The sequence below is a fragment of the Adiantum capillus-veneris genome, chromosome 8 (assembly GCF_014529385.1).
Source record: "Adiantum capillus-veneris isolate H3 chromosome 8, ASM1452938v2, whole genome shotgun sequence".
Lineage (NCBI taxonomy): Eukaryota > Viridiplantae > Streptophyta > Polypodiopsida > Polypodiales > Pteridaceae > Adiantum > Adiantum capillus-veneris.
The window spans coordinates 3,796,300-3,823,793 of NC_140938.1; the positions used below are offsets into that span (position 1 = coordinate 3,796,300).

At 43.8% G+C, this 27,494-nt stretch overlaps 2 protein-coding genes across 4 annotated transcripts in view; one reads left to right on the plus strand and one right to left on the minus strand.

Moving 5' to 3' along the window:
• The window catches only part of LOC147451593 (uncharacterized), a 32,762-nt gene extending 19,233 nt beyond the window's left edge, over positions 1 to 13,529 (minus strand). Inside the window, exons 1-2 of one of the 3 annotated variants that reach the window (XM_086517495.1) lie at positions 13,199 to 13,529; positions 12,322 to 13,117 (exon numbers count right to left, since the gene is read on the minus strand). In XM_086517495.1, the coding sequence (XP_086373621.1) occupies positions 12,322 to 13,117; positions 13,199 to 13,227 (825 nt within the window). In that variant the 5' untranslated portion in view covers positions 13,228 to 13,529. Of the gene's footprint in view, positions 1 to 12,321 lie in introns of all 3 variants that reach the window. The other 2 variants (XM_086517494.1, XM_086517493.1) reach the window with 2 other exon arrangements.
• LOC147451594 (uncharacterized) lies at positions 4,328 to 5,280 on the plus strand. The gene is given in 3 exon segments (XM_086517475.1): positions 4,328 to 4,352; positions 4,397 to 4,947; positions 4,949 to 5,280. Coding segments are annotated over 3 exon segments (759 nt in total). The 3' UTR covers positions 5,132 to 5,280.
• Positions 13,530 to 27,494: the final 13,965 nt, after the last annotated feature.

Genomic DNA, 27,494 nt, shown 5'->3' on the forward strand with positions numbered 1-27,494 from the left:
TCGTATGAACCGCTTGTAGTACGAACACAATCCCAAGAAGCTTCTAACTTCATGGACATTCCTCAAATCGGGCCAATCACGGATAGTCTCTATCTTGGCCGGGTCCATTTGCACTCCTGCTGCTGACACAATGTGTCCCAAAAAAATGTATCTCTGGTAGGAAAAATTCACTTTTCTTAGCATTAATCACTAATGTGTGATCTCGTAATGCCCGAAAGACTTGAAGCAGATGATCTCTGTGTTCTGCCTCCTTCTTGGAGAAAACAATGATGTCGTCAAAGAAAGTGCCAACAAATAGCCTGTACTCTCGAAAAATCCTATCCATCATCCGGTTAAATGTCGCAGGAGCATTGGTTAAGCCAAAAGGCATCACCAAAAACTCAAATAACCCAAAAGTCGTCCGAAAAGCTGTCTTGTAGACATCTCCTGGCGCTATCCTGATCTGATGATATCCACTCTTCAAGTCAATCCTGCTAAAGCACGAGGATCCCTGTAACCTGTCGAGTATATCATCAATCCTAGGAATCGGAAATCTGTTCTTGATGGTGATTTCGTTGAGAGTGCTATAATCCATAGTCACAAGGGACGCATTCCGGGACGGGGAACGGGGGATCGGGGACGGGACTCAAATGGATTTTTAGTGTAAAAAAGAGGGCAGGACGGCAAGTGGGGCCGGAAAAGTGGGGACGGGAAGCCCGAAAAAGGGCATCCCCTGTTACTATGCTATAATCGATGCACATTCTCCAAGATCCGTCTTTCTTTAAAACCAACAACACTGGAGAGCAATACGGTGAAGTACTAGGCTGGACAAGACCCTTTTCCAAGAGGTCTTTCACTGGGTTCATAATCTTTTCATTCTGTACTCGGCTCACACGATAAGGTGGCCGATTCGGTGGCGTGCTTCCAGATATCAGATCAATGGTATGATCTTCAGGCCCTCTCAAAAGCAATCGGCATGAGCGTGGAGAAAAAAAATCTTGGCGTTCTTTTCTTCAGGTCAAAACATATTCAACTTTTATCCATCGTTCAGTTCTCCCAAAAGAATGAGTAAGAAAACTGAAGTTCTTCAAGTACAATCTCTAAGCCCTTCATTTATCAAAGTCGCTTTCTGGGCCCGGTAGTCAACCACGGCGTAGTTCTTGTGGTACCAAGGGATCCCGAGTAGAACGTCACTCGCGTGCCCTGAACACCCCTGTCATTGCAAACAAAGTTTGCCAATGCTCGGTGTAATGGCAACATCCCATCCGGGTGCCAGTCGAACTACCTCCGCCTGTGGCGTCAGTCTGTCGAGCGTAGCTCCAAATCGAGCCGCCAATTCCAAGTGAAAAGAAGTTGGCCTTGGCTCCTTCAAAAGAGCTTCCTGATCCTTCACTTTGCCCCGAAAGCGGCAAAGTTTGTACTTTCATTCATTAGATTCAGTGCAGGTCCCATGCCATGTGGTACCAGTTCTACTTTTCTATCTGCCTTTTCTGCCACATTCCTCAGTTGCTCTCGAACTCTCAGACCTGTCGTCGTCTTTATCATTCTGTTCTTCCTGTGCCTTATCAAGGCACTTCGCGGAAATTTGTCCATGTTCCCCGCATCCAAAGCACTTCCCCTCTCTGATGAAGCGAGCTCTCTCCTCAGGAGTAAGCTTGGGTCGTGCATCCTTTTTTTTCTCTGGGTTGCTCTTTTTCATTCTACTTTCATTCCCAGAAGTCTGTTCAGCTCGTTGTGTCATGGCCTCATCTGTGGGGTAGGTCAGACTGCAAGAGTGAATGGCAAAGCCCCGCTTCGCATGACTCATCAACTCCTGAATAGAAGCTGACTTCTGTTCCAAGCAGTGATTTCGGATCTCTGTAGGTAGACCCAAGGTAAACCGCTCAATCTGTTCTCTGAACGAGATCTTCTTGAATGAAGAGGCGGGTAGAAAAGAGCTCCAGAATCTTTCACAATAAGAATTTACTGTATCGCTCTTGGTCATCCGGAGATGGTTCCAAGCAGCTCGTATATCTCGCTCAAACTCTTGAGTCAACCAAGAAGAAATAAAAAGCCTCTTGAATTTCAGCCATGTAACTGGCACAGTCTTGCTTAATAGAAGCGTGGACCACCAAGTACGAGCATTCCCCTTAAAGTAAGAGGCAGCTCTCCGAATCTTGGAGGGCTCTGAATAGCGTCCTCCCGCGAAAGCGATGTCAAACTGCTGTATAAAAGACAAAGCCTTCGAAGCATCTGCGTATCCTCAAAAGTATCAAACTTGATCGAGTGGCCACCTTCCTTAAACTCTCGGACTTTCTTGCTTTTATCTTCGAGAAAGTCATACTGGTTAGCTTTGTAAAAAAAATTCTTCTTGTTCGCATAAAACTTTCCGTCATCGGAATCTAAGCTGTCTGTAGACGAGTCCTCAATAGAACTGTCAATCTCTGGGCGAGATGTAACCTTCTTTGCCTTTTTCTTGCCCTTTCCGAAGCTTTGTGTCTTGCTTCACTTTTTGCTTTTTCTGTCTTCTTCGCTCTAATCCGAGGAGCTAGAAGAACTGTCAGAAGAAGAAGAAGAAGAATTGGGTACTCCTTCAAATCGAACACGCTTCTTCCGTTTCTTTGCCTTGTCAAATGTCAACCAACGACCCAAATATCCCTGGAAGTCAGTGCCTTTCTTCTGCTTTTTGCCGTGCTTTTTGTCTTTCTTTTGCACGTCGAAAAGCTGAGCAATCCGTGCATCAACCACGTTCTCCAGTTCTTGCTCCGTATATTTTCTTGGAGGCAGAAGGTTTCTTGAGAGTGGATTTCGGGAGTGGTGTTGTGGTTCTCTGCCACTCCGTCTGTACCTCTTCCAAAGAGGTCTGGTTCATACATTTTGCCATCTTCGGGTCCTTGGCAAAATTGAGCATCATCTTTGTTGCATCGCTGATCAACTGGCGACGCTCTATCTCTCGCCGCTCCGCCTAAGTAGGCCAAGGCGGGCCATACTCTCTGCCTGAATCTTCGTTGTGATCCCAGCCCGCATCTCCAGATGCAGAGGGAGTCGACTGGTCATTGCCTGAAGCCATAGGTGCCGCGGAAAAAAAATTCGGGGATCGGATTTCCCGTAGAAGAGAAATCGGCCGTGCTCTGATACCACTGTAACAGACTTGGACACTCCAAGTCAAGAATCAATCGCGACAACACCAAATAACCACTTCCAAACAATTCACAGATCACAATAGATTTGCACTGGCCCGGCGGAGTTCCGTGCCTAGAGATATTGGCCCCAAAGACTGGCGCCCCTTTCGGTATTTCTTTTTATATTAATCAATCATCAAAGTACAAGAGAGCGGTTAGGGTTTCACTCTCAGACTCTGCGTCCAGATGCCCCGAGAAGTGAGGCCCTCACCACTAATTTAAAGGTTACAAGGGATGCCCAAAAGCAAAGCCCCAAAAGCTTTTAAAATCAAAAGCATCAGTTCTCTCTCTCTCTCTTAGAGAGTCTTTTCTCTTTTTTTTATAAAAAAAAAGCGAAGGCAAAATTCGCGTCGCTCATCATTTTCCAGAAAAAAAAAACAATAATAATAATAATCCGCCTCCGCGATTTCCGGAAATTAGGATTCCTGGCAGACATTAGGGTTTGCAGGAATTTTAGGGTTTCTGGCAGAAATTAGGGTTTCTGTTGTTCGCCACGTCATCACTTTGTGACAGGGCGTGTGGTTGCCCGTGACCAACACGCGAAGGGGTCGCCAGCTAGGAGCCAGCGCAAAAAAAAACTCCACGCTACTGAATCAAAAATCCTCTCTCTCTCTCTCTCTAGCGCTGAAGATTTCACCTCTGTCTAGCTGAGGAAAACCACCAACGATAACAGGTAGAGAGCTTCTTCTCTCTCTCTCTCTCTCTCTCTCTCTCTCTCTCTCTCTCTCTCTCTCTCTCTCTCTCTCTCTCCTCAGCCTCCCCCTCATCCCCTCCCTCCCAACTCAGATCGAACCGGCCTGGTCCCGGCTCACCCTGCGCGGCCTGGTCTCGGCTTCTTGTGTGACCTGGCCCTGCGTGGTCATCTGCGACCTTGCCCGATTCCGCCTCTGTCAACCTGCTCGGCAACCTGCCTTGCCCAATTCCGCCCCCATCAGGTAGTTCTGCTCGGTGGTGCCCTGCTCCATTTCGCATTCGGCAACCCGCCTTACCTCACCTTATGAACCGAACCGCCTTAACCTTTTACCTAAGGGGTTTGTGTACCTAAGGGTCTGTGTGAGTGAAGGTGATTCTCACCCTTGCCTTCCGACCTCAACCACAAGAAAGTCGGCCTTAACCCCGACCTAAGGTGACTCTCTCGAGAAGGAGACTGATTCGAGGTGGTCCCAAGCAACTCACCCTTGGCATCCATGGCTACCCGGGCCTCGTCCCGAGGTAACTCAGCTTCGCTGGAGTCGTAGCAACACCTCCCAAGGCAGACAACATCACCCGCCTCCAAGCCAAAGTGGAAAACCTCCGTAAGGAGAATGACAAGCTGAAACAAAGGCTTACAGTTTTCAAAGCTCGGCTTGCCACAATAGAGAATCGCAAGGAGGAGGAGCTGAAGCAGATCGAAAACAAGCTCACGAAGGCAAAAGAAGAAGTAGAGACGACCGTCACAAAGGAGGTCAAAACTCAAATACAAGAGGTAATCTCTCACAGGCTCGAAGATCGCGTGGCCTCCACATTACGTGAACAACAACGGCAAGAGGAAATCGCCCTCAATGTTCGCATTGGAGGGCTCCCAAGCGATTGGAAAGGGGAGGGAGACCTCAGTCACGAGTCATTTGCCCGCATCCAATCCGCAATCCCCATGGTACAGTGTGATCCGGCAACCCTCACTTCTCTTACACACGAACCTCGCACCAATCATGCAATCTACACCTTCAAAACCAAGGCGGACCGAATCAAATTTCTTGAGCAATCAAGGCTTCTCAAGGACACCAAAATATGGTTTGCAGAAGATCTTACATCTGCACAACTCAAGCAAAAGAAAGTAGAACTACAAAAGGTGCGAGAAGCGCGCGCAGCAGGGAAATGGGCAGTCTACCGAAGAGGTAAAGCCATTATTCAAGAGTTTCGCACTCCCAAACCCGCTCCCTTCACACCCCTTTCTGCATAGATTTTATTCATCTTATTATCTCTCACCTTCTTTTTGGACCCTCAGTCCTTAACTGAGATGTATCCCCAAAACCCCCCACGTTTGTAATGTTTTGCCTTGGGTCCCATAGGTCATATTTGACCTCCGTGGACGATAATACAATCTATCTATCTCTCTCTCTCTCTCTCTCTCTCTCTCTCTCTCTCTCTCTCTCTCTCTCTCTCTCTCTCTCTCCTCCAACAGAGAGAGCATGGCCCTGCTGAAATTCACTGCAAACAGGATAATTAAAGTAATTAATTCCCTGATCTTCATGCAAAATTCAGCAATTTGACCAATGAAATAGCTGTTTTTTCAATAAAAGATCAGCAAATGTGAATGAAAATCTGATTTCCGCCCGAAAATCAGTAAAAATCAGCAACTTTTAATTGCACACAAGCTTATGAGAAGAAAATAATCGATTAAACACTTAATTAATCAAAAATTGCATGAAACGGTAATTATCCGACTCTAACCAGCCCGTAGGTGTGCACACAATCCTTCGTGCAGCCAATCAAGCTCTGATACCATGATACGTACACAGAGTGGATCTCCCAGCTACACGGACCGCCTACACACGTCGGACAAACCACCCCGACCATAGCCACCATCCGACAGCTCCTTCGTGCTGGGGCCAGCGTCCGAGGACGTAGGCGTGCACCTGTAAGACCGAGCGTCCCATACCACCCGGCCTCACCTCCTCGAGGTGACCTCGCACTCCTAGCCTCGCGGGCTAACCACTGGCGCACTGCCAGTGGAGGTCGATAACTACAAATGAGGCCTAGGCCTCCCTTTTATAATAATGGCCGGCCACACTGGCCGTGTTCACACTACGTCCGCCCGGACATTGGACGCCCATCCTGACGGCATCTGGGCAAGATCCCCTCTCCTGTGAGGAGCGGGACATAACACTCTGTGTGTGTGTGTGTGTGTGTGTACAATAAAAGTGGGGCTTTGACCCTTGAGATCATGTGGGAAAAATCCCATAACAAACCCACAGGATACATTTGGGGATAAATTTACTCTAATCAGGTGGTAAAATGTAGCTATCTGCATAGTGATCAAGTCTACATGAATCTACCCAAAGCTCTATCCACCTCATACGATGTAGCAAAAACCACAAAGTGCGGTATTGTGTATCTAACTAATATAGAGCGTCCCCTATAAAGACCTCCTATAGCAACTCACAAAAGCCAAGGGATTGTGAAACCCTTGGGCCGTTCTCTCTCTCTCTCTCTCTCTCTCTCTGAAGCCATGTATTGTGTACAATAAAGAGCCCCTTGAAGTGGTAAGAGTGTACGGAACAAGCACCATGTGCCAACTAAAAGAACACATTGAGACAAATGTTTAGGACTTCAAACAACTAAACAGAAAGAAAGAGAGTCCACACGAGACACGGAGTGGCTGAATTCCACTCACAGACTGCAATGGTCCCAAACGATGGCGCCCCTTTCGATACTTCTTTATATTACTTCAACAAGGTACAACTCTATGGCTCTGCTCTACATCTCACCCGAGTAGCATGCGAGAGAGAGCCCACACCACGTATTTAAAGACCCTTGGCCTGTACAAAAGCAGTTACATAAAAAGCAGCAAGTCTTAAAGCATCTGGTCCAAAAAGATAGTGTCCAAAGGGCCGTCCATACAGCACTGCCACATCATCAAGCTCCAATGCAATTCGTGGAATTCCGTACAACATGCCAGCCTTTGCATAATTTGTGTGAGTAGGTAGTTGTCGGGCTTTATTTTAAGGATTTACGCCCCTCGGCTGATTCCTGCAAGTTGTCGAGGGTTAGGATTTTTAATCCTAACCCATTTATTATTTGGGCCACTCAACGAGGATCTGTAAGTTGGTAAAGCTTCTATGCTTCTCCTTCTTCCGCTAGGGTTTTTAAAAATAAATACCAAAAGGGGCGCATGATTTTGTGGCCAATACCTCTGGGCACGGAACTACGCCAGGCCGTGCCGACTCCGTTTTTAAAGTGATAAAATTGTGAATTATTTTAAGTGATTCTCTCGTGTGTCGTGCCAAATTTCTGACTTGGGGTGTCCAAGTCTTGGTATCAGAGCTCAGTCGATTTCCTTCCACCGGGAAATATGATCCTTTTACCGCAACACACATGGATTAAAATGACGAATCCCGCAAGAATCAGACGAACCCACCCGACAATTCCAGATCAGGTGAAAGTATGGGAAATTCAACTAGGCAATAGGAACAAAAGTACGGGTCTCCACGGCCTACGGAGTATGAACAAAAGGAGATGCAACGTCAACAGCAAGTTGATGCATGTGCCAAGCAGATGCTACAGTATTCGAAGGATCCCTAGTACGCAAAATTTTTGACCCGACACCGATTGATGAGATGCATTCTCGATGACATACGGCCATCAATTCACCATTAAAATCCGCATTGAAGAAACCACCTACCCTACGGATGTACATTGAAGATGAACTTGATGATGTGACCAAACGACAACTCAACCAAATATTGAAGACCACGAAGCCTCCAAAGAGACGCAACAAGGAAACAAATTACCCTGGTTATTTGGGTCGACGGTCTTCTTTTGCAAATGCACGAAAGCCAAGAAGCGTGCACGCTTCGAGCGTGTGTCCAGTTCGTCCTTATCCTCCTCTAGCAGTTCCGATAGCTCTTCCTCTTTTGATTCCAATGATGAGGCCACAAGAAGAGGAACGAAAATGCACGTCCCCAACTGACAGAGGAACACAAAGACGAATACCTCAAAAACGGGCAACTGTTTTGACTGTGGGGAACATATACCTGTGTTGTGCCCCAAAACCGCACAAGAATGAGAGCGACTGACATACTGAAATAGAACTAAGCGAGGAGATAGTCACTCCAGAACAAATACTAGATAGAAAATTGAAAAAGATACTATTGTGCTGGCAGTAATTTGCTTTATGACTTTATGAATGAATAATTTTGAAATAGGAATTCCCGAAGATGACTGATTGGTATGAAATCGATGTGTTTTGGAAGATCTTGCTGTTTGTGTACAGATAACAGGTGAAATCGAGAATGAGACGATGAAGAATTCGCATATGAATGCAATTGGGAAATGACACCTCCAGAATGAACCCCATCACGATTCGAGATAACCACCATGAATTTTGAATGATGATGGTGACTGATATAACTGGATACTGTGGTGAGCGCATCAAGAGTTCCCAAGAGATGAGATGGTTACACAGCGATAAAATGACTAGACTGAATGATTGAAACACTCTGTTCAGTATGAACTCAATGTGCGATTGATGAACTGGAATTTCCAGAAATGAACTTGATTTTTGAATACTCACTCGGGTGATTGTGTTTGAGTGCAGGATTGAAAGACGAAATGACTGTAGCATTTCGGTCTTGAGAAATCTATGGACATGATCGCAATAAGAATCAATTAATCCGACGTCTGTGAGGTCCGTGTTCTAGATGCGATTGCTAAACACGTTACCAGGAATCATGGTCCTAGGTCTGGATGGATTTTACGTGATATGACTTGAATGTGATGTGAATGTTCAGTGACTGTCATCTTTGTGCAAGTGTTAGATTTGTGTCATCGGCGGTACTTAGAGTCAGTGTCTATTGAACTGGGTTATGGGTTATCTCTTATTTTGCAGGCGTCATCGAGGGCAACTGCAATTCTTTCAAGAGGGGGGTATGTCACAAACCGATGACGTGGCACCCCGGCACTGATGACGTGGCAATACAGACGACAATACGAAATCTCGCAAATTGCGTTGGCATGCTGATGTGGCAGCATTACGAAATCTCCGCGTTTTGCGTTGACACATGCCACGTGGCAAGCTATACGGATTTCCGCAATTCACGCTCGTTGCTTTTGAGCCACTTGCTTTTGAGTTTGCAGCTTTTCATGTAACTGCTTTTGAGTTTGAAGGCCAAGGGCCTATAAATATAAACTTAGGGCCACTCTGCAATCAATCTTTTCTAACGAGCATCTGAGCAGAGGAGGCACGTGGGAATTGTAACTTTGCTCAAGCATTGATATAAAAATAAATACCGAAAGGGGCGCCAGATTTTGGGGCCAATACCTCTAGACACGGAACTACGCCTGGGCCGTGTCGACACTGTTTTTTAAGTGTAATAAAGTTGTTAAGTATTTTAAGTGATTCTCTCGTGTGTCGTGCCAGATTTTCGACTTGGGGTGTCCAAGTCTTGTAACAGTTTCGGTCAGTCGAACTTTAAGGACGATTGGCTTGTCGATCTCCTACGAAGTGATGGTGCCGTTTCGAATCTAAATGGTTGCCTGCCAAGGCTAGGGCATCCAGCATCTGATAGAATGCGTTGATAGTGGCTTGGTCCATAATATATTTAAAGACACCGAGTAATCCAAAGAAATGAGCTATTGAGTAGAAAAAGAAAATCATACAGGAGATACCTCCATTAAAATATTGAACTATTGCTTTATTTTTGAAACTCAAGAGAGTTTGTGAGAGAAAAAGATCCTTTGCTTTATTTTCAGGCTTTTGATTTTGAGCTTTTGGGGCTCTGCTTTTGGCATCTTGTAAACAATAAATATGTAGATTGGGCTCCCACTCTGCAGAGCATCTGGACACAGAGTATGAGAGTGAGACCCAACCACTCTTGTACTTTGAACTGATTAATACAAAACCGAAAGGGGCGCCAGTCTTTGGGGCCAATATCTCTAGGCACGGAACTCCGTCGGGCCAGTGCAAATCTATTGTGAACTGTGAACTGTTTTGAAGTGGTTATTTGGTGCTGTCGCGATTGATTCTTGACTTGGAGGGTCCAAGTCTGTTACAACGGCCCAAATAACCAGGGTAGTCAATCTCCTTGTTGCGCTTCATCGATTGTTTCTTTGCCCCCAAAGGTTGGCTGACTCGCTTATCGACGACGTCATCAAGTTCTTCTTCAGTAAACATCCACTTTGAGTAGGAGGTTTCTTGATGGCACGTTTTAATGGTGAATCAATGGCTTTCTGCCAATGCGTATGCACTTCGTCAATCGGGTGTTGGGTCAAAAATTTGGCATACTGTGGATCCTTTGCAAAACGTAGCATCTGCTTTGCACATTCATCAACCTGTTGTTGACGTTGCATCTCCATTAGTTGATACTGCGTAGGCCGAGGTAGCCCGTATTCGTAATCTGCTAATTCATTCAAATTTTCCGTGCTACCTCCCGTTCCCGAGGTGTCAGGAGTCGTCATTTGATTCCAGCCTGAATCCATGGGTGTCAAGAGAAAAGGGATCGGATTTTTCGGTAGAAGAGAAATCGACTAAGCTCTGATACCACTGTAACAGACTTAGACACCCTGTCACAAACTGTTGACGTATCAAAGCCCTGAAGAATGGAGCCAACTTACAGATCCTGCCCAAGGGGCCTAAACCCTAAGAAGAACAAGTAACAGAAGAAGAAGTCCTACCAACTTATGGAGACCCCGTCTGATGGGGCCCCAGTGACATAAGACATTAAAATAAAGCAGGACCCACACAAAGACTTGCGCAGCTGATGACGTGGCAGCAGTACGAACGCTCCGGACATTACGTTGGCTGATGACTGGAGAAGGTGCAGAGTCTGGAGTAACGGCTTGTGCTGTGTTGATGCAATATAAAGAAATACCGAAAGGGGCGCCAAGGTTTGGGGCCAATACTCTCTAGGGTGGAATTCCGCCACTCCGTATTGCGTGTCGTCTCTCTCTCTCTCTCTCTCTCTCTCTCTCTCTCTCTCTCTCTCTCTCTCTCTCTCTCTCTCTCTCTCTCTCTCTCTCTCTCTCTCTCTCTCTCTCTCTTTTCAGTTGTTATTGTGCTAAAAGTCTGCTCAGTCTATTCTTTTCTATTGGCACGTGGTGCCCGTCTTGTGACACACCCCAAGTCTGGAATCTATTGCGACACGAGAGAGAATCACTTTAAACACTTCACAAGTAAATCACAGTTCAACTGAGTTGACACGGCCCGACGTAGTTCCATGCCCAGAGAGATTGGCCCCAAAGCTTTTTGGTATTTCTTTTTGTATTGATAATTGAGCAAAGTACAGTTGCCCTTGGGTCGCCTCTGCTCAACGGCTCGTCAGCACAAAGTGAGTTAGAGAGAGCCCAAGGGGCTTATTTACTTGGCCTTGGTGAAAAGCGATACATGAAAAGCTTTTAACTCAAACACATTGGGCTCCCAAAAGCACGCAGCACAAAAAGCGAAAATGCGTACACCCTGCCATGTCAGTCCAACAGCGCGTTTTGCAAAAATCTGGAGAGTCAGTCACATCGGCACCATCAGTGCGAATCGCGGAAATTTTCGAACAGCCAGCTGCTGGCATTCTTTTTTTTATGCTCTAGTGTCCCTAGGGCCTTGTTAGCAGGTGCCCTATAAGTTGGGGACACTTATGGTCATGCAATATCATCAATTTGTGACACGCAATGTTTTCACGAGATAGGGCTATTCGAGTGGTAGTACTTGCTCGCAAGGTAGAGTAAGCATCAAGGCTGGTATTCTCCGACAGTAATAAGACTACCTAGTAACTCGTATGGTCGGTGTTTACGTCGCAGCAATACCTACATCCATCCGCAGTATCCACAAGTTTGGAGGAGTTTTCATCAGTTTATGCATTCACAAGCATAGATAGAAGTGCGGCAGTTGTGCCTCACCTTTAACACGGGGAGATGTAAGGACCAGCCACGTCGGCACTGCGCGATTTGCGGAGTTCCGTGCAACAGCCGCTAGCCGGTTTCCTTTTAAGCCTAGTGTCCCTAGGGTCCTGTCAGCAAGTGCCCTCTAAGTTGGGACAACTTATGATGGTCATTGCCACGTCATCAATTTGTGACAAGTATCAATAGCACCCTCTTCTCAGCAGTTCCCAGCAGCAATCAGCATTTCTTTTACGCCTAGTGTCCCTAGGGTCCTGTCAGCAGGTGCCCTGGAACAAACACGCAACACAAAGTGCATGCATGCACGTAAGCATGCATCAACACACACCCATAGACATACACAAATACACACTCAGTCAAACACACATAACTCGACACACACAAAACTCCATACACGCATCCCCCGCGCATACACATGCTCAACAAACACAAAACACAAAAAAAGCACGACCTTCACCATACAGAGACACTCTCAAGCACAACCACTCGAAGATAACACATGATCTGTGAGCTGTCCAAAGCCAAAACAGTTTAAGAATTCTGCCATGCACACAATAGTTTAGCCATTATACACGATAGCAGAAAAGCACTATACCTTGTCTAAATACAGCTGCTTGAGCTCAGCAACTCCTCCAATACCCTTTGCCACAAGCTTCTCCATGTTCCGGGGACCAATGCCAGGAACTGAAAGAAGGTCCGGTATCTTCCCTTGTGAATGACGGCTGAATATACCTCTTCTTCTCTCAGCTATGCTCCTGATTGCTCCAGTTTTTTTCAACAGATTGCTATCCTTAGAGGCTTTCTCCTCAAAAAGCCCGCCATCCTTAGAATCAGATAAGGCTGCAGTATCTGTCAAATCAATAACACTCGCTATTTGTAAATTGTCTTCTCCACTTAGTCCTTGCTTATTCTCCTTCCTTTCTTCCTCATTCCCAGTGACTTCTTGTGAATGAAGGCCTGCAGGTTGCTTACTCTCTGCACTTCCATGGCAAAAGCCCCTCTGTGATGAGGCATAGCTTCCATTTCTGGCCCCATCATAAATACCTCCATGGCAACAACATCTTTGTGATGATGCACAGCATCGCTTACTGACATGGTGCAATAGGCGGCTGTTTCCATCATATGTACAAACATGACACAAACATTTTTGCACAGAAGCAGAACAAACTGAGTGAAGCACATTGTTTCCGAGGTTGCAGGATCCCTGTGATGCCACATGCACGCCCCTATGCGGAAAAGGGGCACAACTGTTGCAGTTTCGGCTAGAGGAAGTGCAGCAACCTTGAGGCTGAGCTGATGTGGCGGCTACAGTTCTCAATGAGGTGAGGGGTCTTGCCAGATTGACGGCGAGGTTGCTGGAGCTACAACTTTCAGAGGCACTCGAGAAGAACCTGTCCAAGGAGGCGGAGGAAGAAGAGGGTGATTGATAAAAGGAGGCAGCAGGCCGAGACATAGAGGGCCGTAGAGCTAACCTCCTCAATGGCCGCACAGGCACCCGCATGGAGAAAGCTTAGAGTTACTAGCAGAGATGAAGTTGACGATGACGATGAACGGGTGCATTGGGCAGCTGCAACACCTTCGTCTCCCACTTCCTATTTTCATCCGGAGCGCCCAACACAGGCAACGCTGCTGGCCAGTTCTTAACTGCAATTAAGCGTCCACCCCTAGGCCTAAGTTCCTAACCCCTAGAAAACCAACACCTTCATGATTTGCGAGTTGTGTGTTGTGCGCCAACGCCCTTCCAAGCGGGTATGGCATTTCCTTTGGGAAAACCATGGTGTTTCAAAGGCACTTTGGCTAGCCTAAGTATCGCTTCCTTGCGGCCGAAACTCAAATGGAAAGACCCAAGCAAGTCCAACAACACTTGAGCCTCTGCTCTGAGGTACTTGGTTGTTGTCACGCCCATAACTTTTTAGTGAGATGTGGGTCCCTCAAGAGCGTTGTCCTAAGAGGGTAGATAAGCCTAGCCTCTTGGGGAGACGAGTCCTCACGTAGTCCAAGGGAAGTCTTTGTTGTCCCTTTCCCTTTCTTATTTAACTCGTATATATCATTTTACTTTTTACTTTTTTGGGGGGAGATGACATAGGGTACCCATCCGCCACTCATAAAACAAAGGGCACCCATCCGCGACTTTTTACTTTTTCGGGGGGAGACGACAAAGGGTACCTAGCCGCGACAACTCACAAAACAAAACAAAGTAGCGAGTGTTTGGCAATCGCAAGCAATCTAGTGGTCCATGCTCACACCAAGCACATTGAGGCTAAGTTGAGACGGAGCATGAAGCAAAACCCACCTTTAAGCTCCCTTCATCCCCTCCTCGTTCACACAATGCAACAACACCACCACGAAAGTTGAATTCTTACGAACCTATCTAAAAGTATGTATACAAGATTTGGGATTTAAATCTGAAAGCCACTATCTACAAGCATATAGATTTTATGGAGCAAAAGCAACAGTTTTGTGCAAGCTTGCTGGAGGAAATGGGGGTCTATGTCAACACACAAAGGCTTAGAACCATCTCAGAAGCTCTCCATCATACAAGGGTTGCTTCAAGAATAAACTTCCAAAGAGGGGACTAAGAAGTCAAATAAGTCCATGGAAGTTAGGGAGCAAAAGCCTCAAGAGGCAAAGGCTTTTTTGAAGAACTCAAAACCAAAAGCTAAAGGAAATTATATTGGAAGAACTCGGCTTACTTAAATAGAGATAGAAAGCCACAAGAAGGATAACAAGTGCTTTAAGTGTGGAGAGCACGGTCACATCTCACATGCCTACCTGAAGAAGGGTGAGAAAAAGGAGCCTTCAAAAGCAGCAACTATTGTTCCTCAAAAAGAGGATGGGTATTCTCAAGGACCAAAGGATCACCCCTGTCGTATACATGGGGGGAAGTAAGAGAACAAGATGCACTCATTCTTTTTAATTTTGCGGCCACTCACAACTTCCTATCAATAGAGATGGCAGCCAAATTGAGCATCAAGATTCACTCAATGGATGCATTTAAAAGAGATAATGGACCTTTTAAGGGCCAAAAATCAACCATTACACCATTGGTTGGGAAGTTGAGAATCCTTTGTGGACAAAGAGGACTTTTATATCTCTCATCATGTAAGCAAAAACAAACTTCTTTATTGCTTTACTAAAATTGTGATGATTTCAAAGAGGAACAATCCTTTCCCTCTGATTTGCTAAAATCTTACATGGTTTACCTTTTTGCATAAAGGTAATCTCTCTCTCAAGAAACTTAACATTTGCTTCCAATCGGTCAAAACCAAGGAACACATAGTATGACATCAACATCTTGGAGAGGATGTTTCAATCAAAGATAGTTTAGATCACAAAAACAGATCAAAGATACATCATTGTCTTTGTGAATTTTAGTATCTTTTTGTTGATAATATTCTTGGGGAGCTACCTCCCAAAAGACAAGAAGATGATCATACGATAGAGCTAGTGCTAGTAAGCTCTCCACTTCACAAACCTCCTTATAGAGTTTCCCAAGCTCAACGAGAGGAGATCACGAGGCAAGTACAAGAGCTACAGTAAAAAGAAATAGTGAAGCCTAGTTCTTCTCCATTTCATCGACCCATACTCTTGGTAGAAAAATAAGATGGTTCATACCGCATGTGTGTAAACTATCAACAAATGACCATCAAAAACAAATTCTTGGTTCCCCAAATAGAAGATTTGTTTGATAAGTTGGAAGGTTCTTCCTACTTAGTAGGACATGTCTAAAAAGTAGTTGTCACCAAATCAGGATAGATCCATAAGATATTCATAAGACAGATTTTAGAATAGCCTTTGGGTTGTGTGAATATCTTGGTGTGCCCTTTGGACTTACAAATGCCCCATCACATTCAATAGAATGGTGGAAAGAATATTTCTACCTCATCGGATATGGAGTTCTCTTTGATGATATCATTATAAACTCCAAATCTCTTGAAGAACATGAAGAGCATCTCTAAACAGTATTCAAAGTACTAAGAGAGCATAAGCTTTATGTTAATAGGAAGAAAAATGAGTTATTCTTAGAGGAAGTCCCTTATCTTGGTCGCACAATCTCTAAGGATGGCCACAACCAAACAATCTTCACCCATTAAGAAACTTCATAGTGCTCATATTATCGACATTACATTGAAAAGTTCTCTTGCATAGCAAGTCCACTTCACAAAAGCTCGAGGTGATCAAAGGATGGCCATAACCAAACAATCTCCACCAATTAAGAAACTTCATAGGTATGTGCTCATATTATCGACATTCCATTAAAAAGTTATCTTGCATAGCAAGTCCACCCCATTACTTAACAAAGAAGATTGTTAAGTATCAATGGACTACTAGATAAGAAGCAGCTTTAAGAGCAATAAAAGAAAAGCTTATTTTTCAATCAGTGCTTTCTTTCGAATTTCTCAAAGCCGTTCAAAGTTCAATGTGATGCATGCGGATTTTGCTTGGGAGTATAATTGCTCCAAGAAGGGCATGCCATAGCATATGAGAGTCAAAGGCTTCATAAAGAGGAACAGACTCTAGGTATCAAGAAAACAAACGTCTAGTTTTTCTCCATGCTTTGGATACTTAGAAGCATAACCTATTTGGCACTCCTTTTAATATCAAGACGAACCATCAAAGTGTAAAGTACTTCATGACTCAAACAAAGCTTTCTGACAAGCAAAAGAGGTGGTCTAATTTTCTTTGACAATTAAATTTTCATATTTCTCATATTCCTGAGAGTAGTAACAAAGTAGCAGATGCACTCTCTCATAGATCGCAAGTCAGTGACGTCAGCATACCATAATGATCTATCTTTAATGATGGATGAGTATGCTCAAGAAAATGACTTCAGGGATCTCATGTCACCCATAGGACTAGGGAAGAAATGGAAACCATACTCATTAGAGAATGGTTATCTTCTCTAAAATAATTTTCTATGTGTTACCCACTCTCTAAGAGAAAAGGTCATGTATGAATCGCGTGCTCCACCTTCTACAGGGCATATAGGAAGTCAAGTTACTCTTAAAGGAAGACATACTTTTATTGACCCACAATGAAAATGGATGTACAAGACTATGTGTCTTAGTGCCTTGTTTGCCAAAAGATAAAGTGTGACAGAGGGAAATAGCTTAGGTTACTACACCCATTGCCAATTCTCGAAGCACCTTGGGATAGTATTTCTATGGAATTTATTTTTTTGGCTTGCCCAAATCAAACCATGGAAATAGGGGGATATGGAAAATAGTTGATAGGTTTAGTAAGCAAGCACATTTCATTCTTGTCAAAAAAACCATCAAAGCACACTATATGGCATATCTCTTTCTATCTCAAAATTTTCAAATATCATGGCCTTCCTAGCTCAATAGTGCCAAATACAGATCCTAGAATGAGTAGTTTTCTCACAAGGATTATTTGAGAACCAAGTTGAATCTTTCTTCATTCTTCTGTCATCCTCAAGTGGATGGCCAAAGTAAAATAGCAAACTCCATAGTGCTAGATCTACTTAAGGCTTACGTCACAAAATTAGATCAAAGGAACCAATGGGAGAACTCCATAGTGCTAGATCTACTTAAGGCTTATGTCACAGAACTAGATCAAAGGAACCAATAGGATAAGTATTTACTGCTAGTAGACTATGCTTACAACAACATTGTGCATGCCTTTATATGTAAAACTCTCTTTGAGGTGATAGAAGGAAGTACAAAAGTTCAAGTTCTTTTGAAGACTCATAGAAAGACCTTTGAAGCAAATGAGATAGGTCCAGACCTTAGAGAGTCCTTTGCTAAGATCAAAAGCAACATATTTGTTGCCCAAGGAAGACAAAGAGTTGCTACTAATAAGCATAGAAGGACCTCAAGCTTCAAAGAGGATGATTGGTCATACTCAAGTTTCCTAAAGCCCAACTTAAGTACATGTCAAGGAAGAATTGGCAAGACAACTTTAGTGGTCATCAAAAGTACTATTCAAAGCTCGTGAAAAGGTATTATGACCCATTTCAAATTCAAATCCCTATTAATGAGGTGACTTATGTCATAATAACTAATATCTAATTCTCCTAAATGATTTTCTCATGTTAAACTGATCATTTAATATGGGGAAGTACCAGGGGAGAAAAAGCTAGAATATTGGTTAAGCTGGCAGATCAGCCACAGTAGAGATCCAAAGGAGGGAAAATAGGGATCCAAAGGGGGGTTTCCATCTGCAAAAGATCAATGTGCAACAATGGGCTTCAAAGACCCTAAGGTTCAGCCCATTAAGACTTCCAAAATGCTAAGGTTCCAAAATTCAAAGGTTATGCCCAATGGTCCAACCCTAGGAAAAATTGGATGCTTTGAGTGTACACAAAAGTCTTTGCAAGCTCCTACATAGGAGGGGCGAGCTCTTTTAGTAGGGTATGAGAGAGAAAAACACACACACACACACACACACACACACACACACACTCATGCAAGCCCATTTACACAAAGGGCATAGTGGACACATGTCAGCTCACTAGGCCAATTGCTCACAAGGTGCACTCAAATCCTATTGGATGGCCATAGAGGTGGATCGATGAGAATTAGGCTAGAGTAAATCTAGTTTAAGTCATTTAAACATATTTGATAAAAGAACCAATAAAGATTAAGCTCTCTAGAAGACTATTGGACAGTCTCCCAAGGGGTCCAATGAGCATTCAGCAGCCCAATGGCTTGCTTGCTTTCTATTGGCAAGAAGACAAAGGGGTCCAATGAGAGTTTAGTTGCATTATTTAATTACCTAAAGCTCTCACAAAAGGGGAAGGGGGGACACATGTCACAAGGCTATCACTTATGCTTCTCAATTTTGATTGGCTAAGCTTTGTAGGGTCCAATGGGGTGCCAACAAGAGTAATTTGCAAGAGGGGTCGACCAAGAGAGAGAGGGGGGCGATTTTGGCAAGGCATTATCACACACAGACACACACACGCATGCACGCACGCACGCACACACAATCTCATGTGTGAAGCAAGAAGGCTCTCTCTTTCCTTCTCAAGCTTTAATGGAAAGTTCATCGTCTACTCCAAGCTTGTGAGAAGGGAGGCCTACACCAACAACTCTTGGCTTTGTGATGCAAATCCAACCAAGAGCCAAGCTTCAATGCATGCTCATCTCCTCTACCATGCTAATTACTAAGCTATGCTAAGCTATTATGAGTGATTAGGTGAGGATATATACTTCTTTCTCATAAGACTACTCCTTCTTCCTCTCAATCTACTCTCATACCCCGCTAGCTCCCACCATCTTCGAAGGTGTGTGAGGTCTTGGGTCTGAGACCGTGAGGAAATTGATGTTGTGTTTTATAAGTGTTTGCTCAATGCTTGAAGCTTCCATCTTTATTGCACTAGCTAGTTATTGAAGGAACACAAAGGATTGTACTGTAAAATGACTCCCTTGATGGGGAAAACCTATAATACAAATCCTTTTGGAGGTGGGACCAGCTCCATGTAAATCCGGTCCTCAATTGTTGTCAATAGCTTAATTTCTCTCTCTTTTGAAGTATTGTTCATGCCTATAGAACTAGGTGTTATGCTTTTTGTTGCTCTCTCCATCCAAGCACTCTTGCTATGCTTATTACGTATCTATTCTAATGAAATGCTCACTATGTTTATGCTATTTTCTGCTACACACAAGTTACTAGACCATTAAATGTCACATTGGTATCAGAGCACAAGGTTTCTTTTTTCTTGCTCAAGAAGGGAGGTCCTCAAGCTAGCTATAAATGGTTGGTATATTATTAATGGCAATTGAGTAAGTAGAATAGGGATTTTTCAGCCTTGCACTATGCATGCTTTCGTGCAGATAACGGGGCATCACCGTCGAGAGCTATAGTCTTAATAGTGGAGTCCTACGAGGCTTGCCTACAACTTAACCACTATTGAGCTATTAGAAGCTTGACAGGAGCCGGTACTCTTTTGGTGTTGAAAGACCCTCTCTTCTATTCCTTGCAATTAATGACATTCAAGCCACGGGTACAGGAGTTTGAGTGCTTTTTTAAAGGGGTAAAAAGGAGCAGAAACTAGGGCTTGAAGTGCCAAAGTACACCTAAAAAATTGTTAGAATGGCTCACAATAGTAAAGAGAGTGAAATTAATGTTGATAGCTTTGATTTTGCTAATGAGCAGGCTACTAATGATGCCCCTATGCTTGTTAACTACCTTGTTTCTAGGCTTCAACAAGCCATGGGAAATCCATCCCTCCAAAGTGAAGTGCAACGGCAGCTTCATGCTCATGGGATTCTCCAAACTCCCCACCATGACAAGAGAGTACCTAGGAAGCCTCCTAGCAAGACTTCCAAAAGAGGCCTCTCTCCGATTCAAGAAGAAGAAGAGGATGCATACGAAGGGCTCAAAAATTTACTACTTGATGATGCATCTCCTTCCCAAAGGAGAACTCAAGAGCCCCCACCAAAAGAACGAGAAAGAAGTGAATCTCCTGCCACCTCGGTGGAGATGGCTCCACAAAGACGGCGGACAAAACGCTCTCCATCATCTCCTAATGGAGAAGACCATCGCATACTTCTCCACACCATAATTCAAAGAGGGATGACAGAAAAAAAAGAGAAGAAAAAGGTGAGAAAGAGGTCACCCTCAACTCCATTTTCTTCATCCTCTTGCACTTATGAAGAACGTGATGGTGCAGACAAAGAGGATCAAGGTAAGAAAAAGGCGAGAAAGAGGTCACCCTCCAGCTTCCTCAAATTCTTCATCTTTTGAAGAAAGCGATGGTGCAACTTTTGAACCATAAAAAAAAAGAGGCCATAGGAAATCCTATGCCACATGGAAGAGGTCGTTCAAGCTCAAGAAGTTCAAAGAGGGAGAAAAGAGCATCTCTTTCCTTACCTATGATGGCACCTTTGGTGCTATGGACAAAGTCTTGGCTTTCATCCAACAACTCAATGCGGCATTTGGAGATGAGGGCTTCATAGAGTCCTCTAAGCTATGCCATGTAGCTATGCATTTTTAAAAGTCCGCCAGGCAATGGTAGTCAAGCCTACGGGCAAACGGTGAAGCTCCACGAACATGGAAAGCTTTAAGAGCTTCCATTATGAAGCAGTTTTTGGCCACTGATGCCAAAGACAAAGTACTCACCGAATGGCAAAGCTTGAAGCTCTCTCCCTACGAATGCGTTCACAAATATGTAGACAAGTTTTTGGACTTACATCTCAAAGCCACTGTCTTCAAAAAGATGGATTTTGGAGAGCAAAAACAACAATTTTGTGCGGGCTTAACTGAAAAATGGCGGACTATGTTAACTTCCAAAGGCCGCACACCATATCTGCGGTCATACACCATACCATGGTGGCTTCACGAATCAATTTCCAAACAGGGGCTAAGAGAAATCCTAAGCCCACGGAAAACAAGGGTTCCAATGAGCCTAAGGGAAAGGACAATGTCCAAAAGTCTCCTAAGGGAAATTCCAATAACAACAAAGCTAAGGAGAAGGGAGTTTACAAAGGCAAAAACAAACTCTCTCCTGAAGAGCTTGAGCGTTATCGCAAGGATAACCGTTGTTTCAAATGCAGCTAGCAAGGGCATGCGTACCGTACTTGCCCCCAAAAGAATACCCGCCATGAGCCTCCTACAGCTACCTTGGTTGAAATCCAAGAAGAGGAAGCTCATCACAAAGGATCTTCTCTATGCCACGCTTGGGGAAAGGTAAGAGAACATGATGCTTTTATTCTCTTTGACCCTAGTTCTACTCACAAATTTCATATCCACAGAGTTGGCCACCAAGCTAGGCATCCAAGCCTACGAGATGGGAGATGTCCTACCTGTAGATGGTGCTTTCAAGGGGCAAGAAGCTTCAATCACTCCCTTAATTGGGAAATTGAGGCTCCATGTCCAAAGCTATGTGGACAAAGAGGACTTCTTTATCTCTACTCTCAAGCACGAGGATGTAATCCTAGGGGCACCATGGTTTGATCGCATGGCTGCCAATGTTAAATTCCCTAAAAGAAAAATCTACTTTAGGTTCAGGGAAAAAGATATGTACATAGATGCCAAAGAGATGGGAAACACCATACCCATTGTACATACGCAAGCTTTCAATAAGTCAATAAAGAGCTCTATTTCCGTGTACATGATTTTTGTTAAAGATTCTCAAAATGAACCTAATGCTTTAGCAAAAGAAAATATAAACAATCACAAGGATTTAGAGTTATCCAATTTTCAAGGGGTTTCAAGATGTTTTTATTGACGACATTCCTTGTGAACTACCTCCTGAATGAGGCAATGATGACCATGCAATTGAACTTCTTCCAGGAAGTTCACCACCTAATAAACCTCCTTATAGAGTTTCTCAAGCTCAACAAGAAGAGATTATGCGGCAAGTGCACGGGTTAGTTGAGAAGGGCATGGTTAGGCCTAGCTCATCTCCATTTTTCTCACCTGTGTTATTAGTGCAAAAGAAAGACGGCACATATTGTATGTGTGTCGACTTTAGAACACTAATAGGATCACTATCAAAAATAGGTTTCCCGTTCCACGGGTAGAAGACCTATTTGATAAGCTACAAGGGTCGACCTACTTCAGTAGGATTGACTTAAAAAGTGGCTACCATCAAATAAGGATAGTTGATCAAGACATTGTAAAGACCTCATTTCGCACTACGTTTGGTCTTTTCGAATACATTGTCATGCCTTTTGGCTTGACCAATGCACCAGCCACATTCAACCGCTTGATGGAGAAGCTATTCAGGCCTCATCGAACCTTTACTGGAGTGTTCTTTGATGATATTATCATCTACTCTAGTTCACTAGATGAACACAAGCAACACCTCCAGGTAATATTTCAAGTCTTAAGAGAGAATAAACTTTATGTTAATCGAAAGGAAAGTGATTTTTTCTTGCAAGAGATTCAGTATTTAGGTCACATTATCTCTCTAGATGGCATCCAAATGGACCCATCAAAGTTAGAGGTAATAAAAGGATGGCCTAATCCAAAAAATCTTCATGAACTAAGAAGCTTTATAAGTATGTGTGCATACTATAGATGCTTCATAGAAAAGTTCTCACTAATAGTAGGACCATTACATGACATAACAAAGAAAAACGTTAGGTATACATGGTCTGCCAAGGAGAACAATGCTTTCGAAAAACTTAAAGAAAAGCTTATCTCTCAACATGTGCTTACACTGTTGGATCTCTCAAAGCCATTCGAGGTCCAATGTGACGCTTGTGGTGATTGCCTTGGAGCTGTTTTGCTTCAAGAAGGGCACGCCATAGCCTATGAAAGTCGAAGACTCGACCCTGTTGAGCAAGCTCTAGGCATATATGAAAAGGAACTCCTCGCAGTTCTACATGCCTTAGACTCATGGAATCACTATTTATTGGGGACTCCTTTCATTCTGCGGGGACGGATCACCAAAGCCTTAAGTACTTCATGATGTAGACCAAGCTCTCCGACAAACAAATGAGGTGGGCAAATTTCCTTTCACAATTTCATTTTCATATTGCTCACATTGTTGTCAAGCATAATCAAGTAGCCAATGCACTCTCAAGACGGCCGGGAGTGAATGCGGTTTCCATAGCAACTCTCAATGATCTATCTTCTATGATAGATGAGTATGCTATTGATCTCAATTTTAGAGATGTGATTTCAACCCTTGCACTCGGGAAGAAAGAGGAACCATTTACTTTACAAGATGGTTATCTTCTCTATGGCAATAGACTATGCGTTACGAACTCAGTACGTGAGAAAGTAATGTATGAATCTCATGCTCCTCCTTATGCGGGGCATAGAGGGATTCAATCTACCCTAAAAGGAATTGAAACATATTTCTATTGGCCTACCATGAAAGAAAACATACAAGAGTATGTATCTAAATGTGTGGTGTGCCAAAAGACAAAGTTTGACAGAGGGAAGCAACCTAGATTGCTTCAACCTTTGTCAATCCCTAATTCACCATGGGAGAGCATATCCATGGATTTTACCTTTGGATTGCCTAAGTCTATCCATGGGAATACGAGAATATGGACGATAGTAGACAGGTTTAACAAACCAGCTCATTTTATACCTGTCAAAAAGACTATCAAAGCCCATCAAATGGCAACCCTCTTCATATCACAAATCTTCAAGTACCATGGCTTGCCAATGTCCATAGTGTCGGATAGAGATCCTAGAATGACCAGTAGTTTCTGGAAGGGTCTCTTTGAGAATTTAGGGACAAGGCTAAACTTCTCTTCAGCCTATCACCCGCAAACGGATGGCCAAAGTGAAATAGCTAACCTAACAATTCTTGATCTACTAAAAGCCTATGTAACGGAAGTAGATCAAAGGTCCCAATGGGAGAAGTACTTACCCTTAGTGGAGTATGCCTACAACAACACTATACATACTTCCATGGGAAAAGCACCTTTTGAGGTAATTGAGGGAAGATTCAAGAGTCCCCTGCTACTTAAAGTACACAGGAAGATCTTCCCTGCAGATGAATATAGCCGAAACCTACAAGAATCTTTCCAAAAAATTAAGGATGCTATCTCTATCTCATAGCAAAGGCAAAAGGCTGCTGCTGATAAGCACAAAAGAGCCCAAGCCTTTAAAGAAAATGATGGGTCTTGCTTAAATTTCCGAAGGCTCGATTCAGGCACATGACGGGCAAGAATCCTACGGGACACCAAAAGTACTATGCTAAGTTAGCAAAAAGGTACTATGGTCCCTTCCAGATTCTTAGACCAATCAATGAGATGGCCTATCAACTCAAGTTACCCAGTCATTGGCTCATACACAATGCTTTCCATGTGAGCCTACTAAAGCCTTACAAGGGAAAGCCACCTCAAGAACCAACTATTGAAGACCCACTGGAGATCGAGGACCAAGAAGAGGTGGTGCAGCCCGAGTCCATTCTCCGACATGAAGACAAGGTATTAAGATGCGGTAAGACTATCCGATGGTATCTTATTAAGTTTAAGAATCATCCTTTTGAAGATGCTAGATGGATGCAAGGCATACAATTAAAGGATAACCTAAACCTTGTCAATGCTTACAATGCTTCCCTAGAGTAAGCAAATGTACAAATGTTTAAAATGAACAAAGTTTTTGTCTTATAAGACTCTCTTTTTCTTTATTGTGCACAAATCTTAAGTAGTATACATGCTTAGAATCAAGAGACGATGTCTTCCAAACACCAAGTAGAGCTTGTCACACTATTATGGAAGATTGATAGGACCAATGTGCAGACATGCTTGCGGCAGCCTTGGGCTCTCAAGCGCCAAATGGATTAGTCATCCATTCTGGAACGATGTCGTAGGGTAAAATAGGGATCCTCTACCCACTAGAAAAAGGACTAATGAATAGGCTTTATCTTCTCTACCCCGTAGTCAAGGACGACTATGATTTCAAGAGAGAGGTAATGTCATAATAACTAATATCTAATTCTCCTAAATGATTTTCTCATGTTAAACTGATCATTTAATATGGGGAAGTACCATGGGAGAAAAAGCTAGAATATTGGTTAAGCTGGCACACCGGCCATAGAGGGATCCAAAGGAGGGAAAATAGGGATCCAAAGGGGGGGCCTCCATCTGCAAAAGAGCAATGTGCAACAATGGGCTTCAAAGACCCTAAGGTTCAGTCCATTAAGACTTCCAAAATGCTAAGGTTCCAAATTCAAAGGTTATGCCCAATGGTCCAACCCTAGGGAAAATTGGATGCTTTGAGTGTACACAAAAGTCTTTGTAAGCTCCTACATAGGAGGGGGCGAGCCCTTTTAGTAGGGGATGAGAGAGAAATACACACACACACACACACACACTCATGCAAGCCCCTTTACACAAAGGGCATAGTGGACACATGTCAGCTCCCTAGGCCAATTGCCCACAAGGTGCACTCAAATCCTATTGGATGGCCATAGAGGTGGATCGATGAGAATTAGGCTAGAGTAAATCTAGTTTAAGTCATTTAAAAATATTTGATAAAAGAACCAATAAAGATTAAGCTCTCTAGAAGACTATTGGACAGTCTCCCAAGGGGTCCAATGAGCATTCAACAGCGAAGTGGCTTGCCTGCTTCCTATGGCCATAAGACAAAGGGGTCCAATGAGAGTTTAGTTGCATTATTTAATTGCCTAAAGCTCTCACAAAAGGGTAAAGGGGGACACACGTCACAAGGCTATCAGTTATGCTTCTCAATTTTGATTGGCTAAGCTTTGCAGGGTCCAATGGGGTGCCAACAAGAGTAATTTGCAAGAGGGGTCGACCAAGAGAGAGAGGGGGCCGATTTTGGCAAGGCATTATCTCACACACACACACACACACACACACACACACACACACACACAATCTCATGTGTGAAGCAAGAAGACTCTCTCTCTCCTTCTCAAGCTTTAATGGAAAGCTCATCATCTACTCCAAGCTTGTGAGAAGGGAGGCCTACACCCCAGGGGATTCACTGTGTTTTTCCGTACGGTACCATGTGAGTGTACAATAGGGGGGTTTTTGGATTTTGCACATAAGCGTATACAATAGGGGTAGCCCCTCATTATTTCATACTCATACCGTACACATAAGGGAGGGGGGGGGGGGGGAAGAAGGGGGGAGAGGGTGGTTATATCGGGGCTACATTTAACTACCTGAACCACCTTAAAAACATTAGTAAGCCTCCGTGTGTGTGTGTGTGTGTGTGCATCGATGAATACTTTCATGGCGTGGTGAAAGTAAGGGCAAACTTGAAATTTTCTCGTTTTTTTGGGTCAAAATTAGAAGCTTTTGTCGGTAATTACACTAAAACTTATGCAAATTTCCTCGTTTTCTTAAAGCCAAGCTTAAACCCCTCTAATTTGTCAAAATTCCCAAAATACCCTTCAAAATTTTAAAATTCCCAAAGTACACATGTATCTGTTTTGGTCCGATTGATCAAGCTTTTCTAATTTTTATTTATTTTTGTCAATTGAGATGCATTTTTGAGTGGTTAGCATGTAATTTGTCACGTATTACCTCACAAAACAGGCGACTATGTCCACAAAGATAACACATAAGTGTAGTCATCAACAAAATGTCAATTATCTATCCTGCCACACATTGGATATAGAGAGAGAGAGAGAGAGAGAGAGAGAGAGAGAGAGAGAGAAGAAGAAGAAGAAGAAGAAGAAGAGAGTTTTAACATCGTAGGAAACTATCCCAAGATACCTTAAAGATCTAGTCGACGAGGAGAGTTGAAGCCGAGGTTTCCAAGGTTTTCGTCCTTGCTCTCTCCCCCTGCGAGTCGCAGACGAGCTTCCAAACTCCATAGCCAGTCCTGCAAGGCATCTCTTCCCCCCCTCAGAGCCTCTGATCTGACAAGGTATTGTGCTTTACCACCTTTTATCAATTTTCCACCTCAAGGCCTGCCGGCAAGCTCTGCCAGTTATTGGAAAGCGGTCTCATTGTGGTACTATCTGCCCATGCTCCTCTCACAATAGAAGGGCGAGCTTGGTCCTCCCAGCTTTGAGCCTCCTCTGTTTACTGTACACGAAGGTGCCATGTGTGTCCTCTCACAACCTTAGCCCTCATGGCGCGCCCTGCCTCTCTAGACCAGCACGACTGATTGAGCTGATTATAAGTTTAAAAGAACTAGTAGTAGGGTAGCTCATGGTAGAAAAGAAAAACGAAGGGGAATCCTCGAGGATGCTTGCGGTAGAATTTTCGCTCTCTCTCTCTCTCTCTCTCTCTCTCTCTCTCTCTCTCTCCACAGAGTGTTGCCATGTGGATATGCCCATTTCGTTTCTCTCTCTCAGATTGTTCTTTGACACCTCACATGCCAGGTGCCTCAGTGTGCACTTAGGGTGGGTTTAGA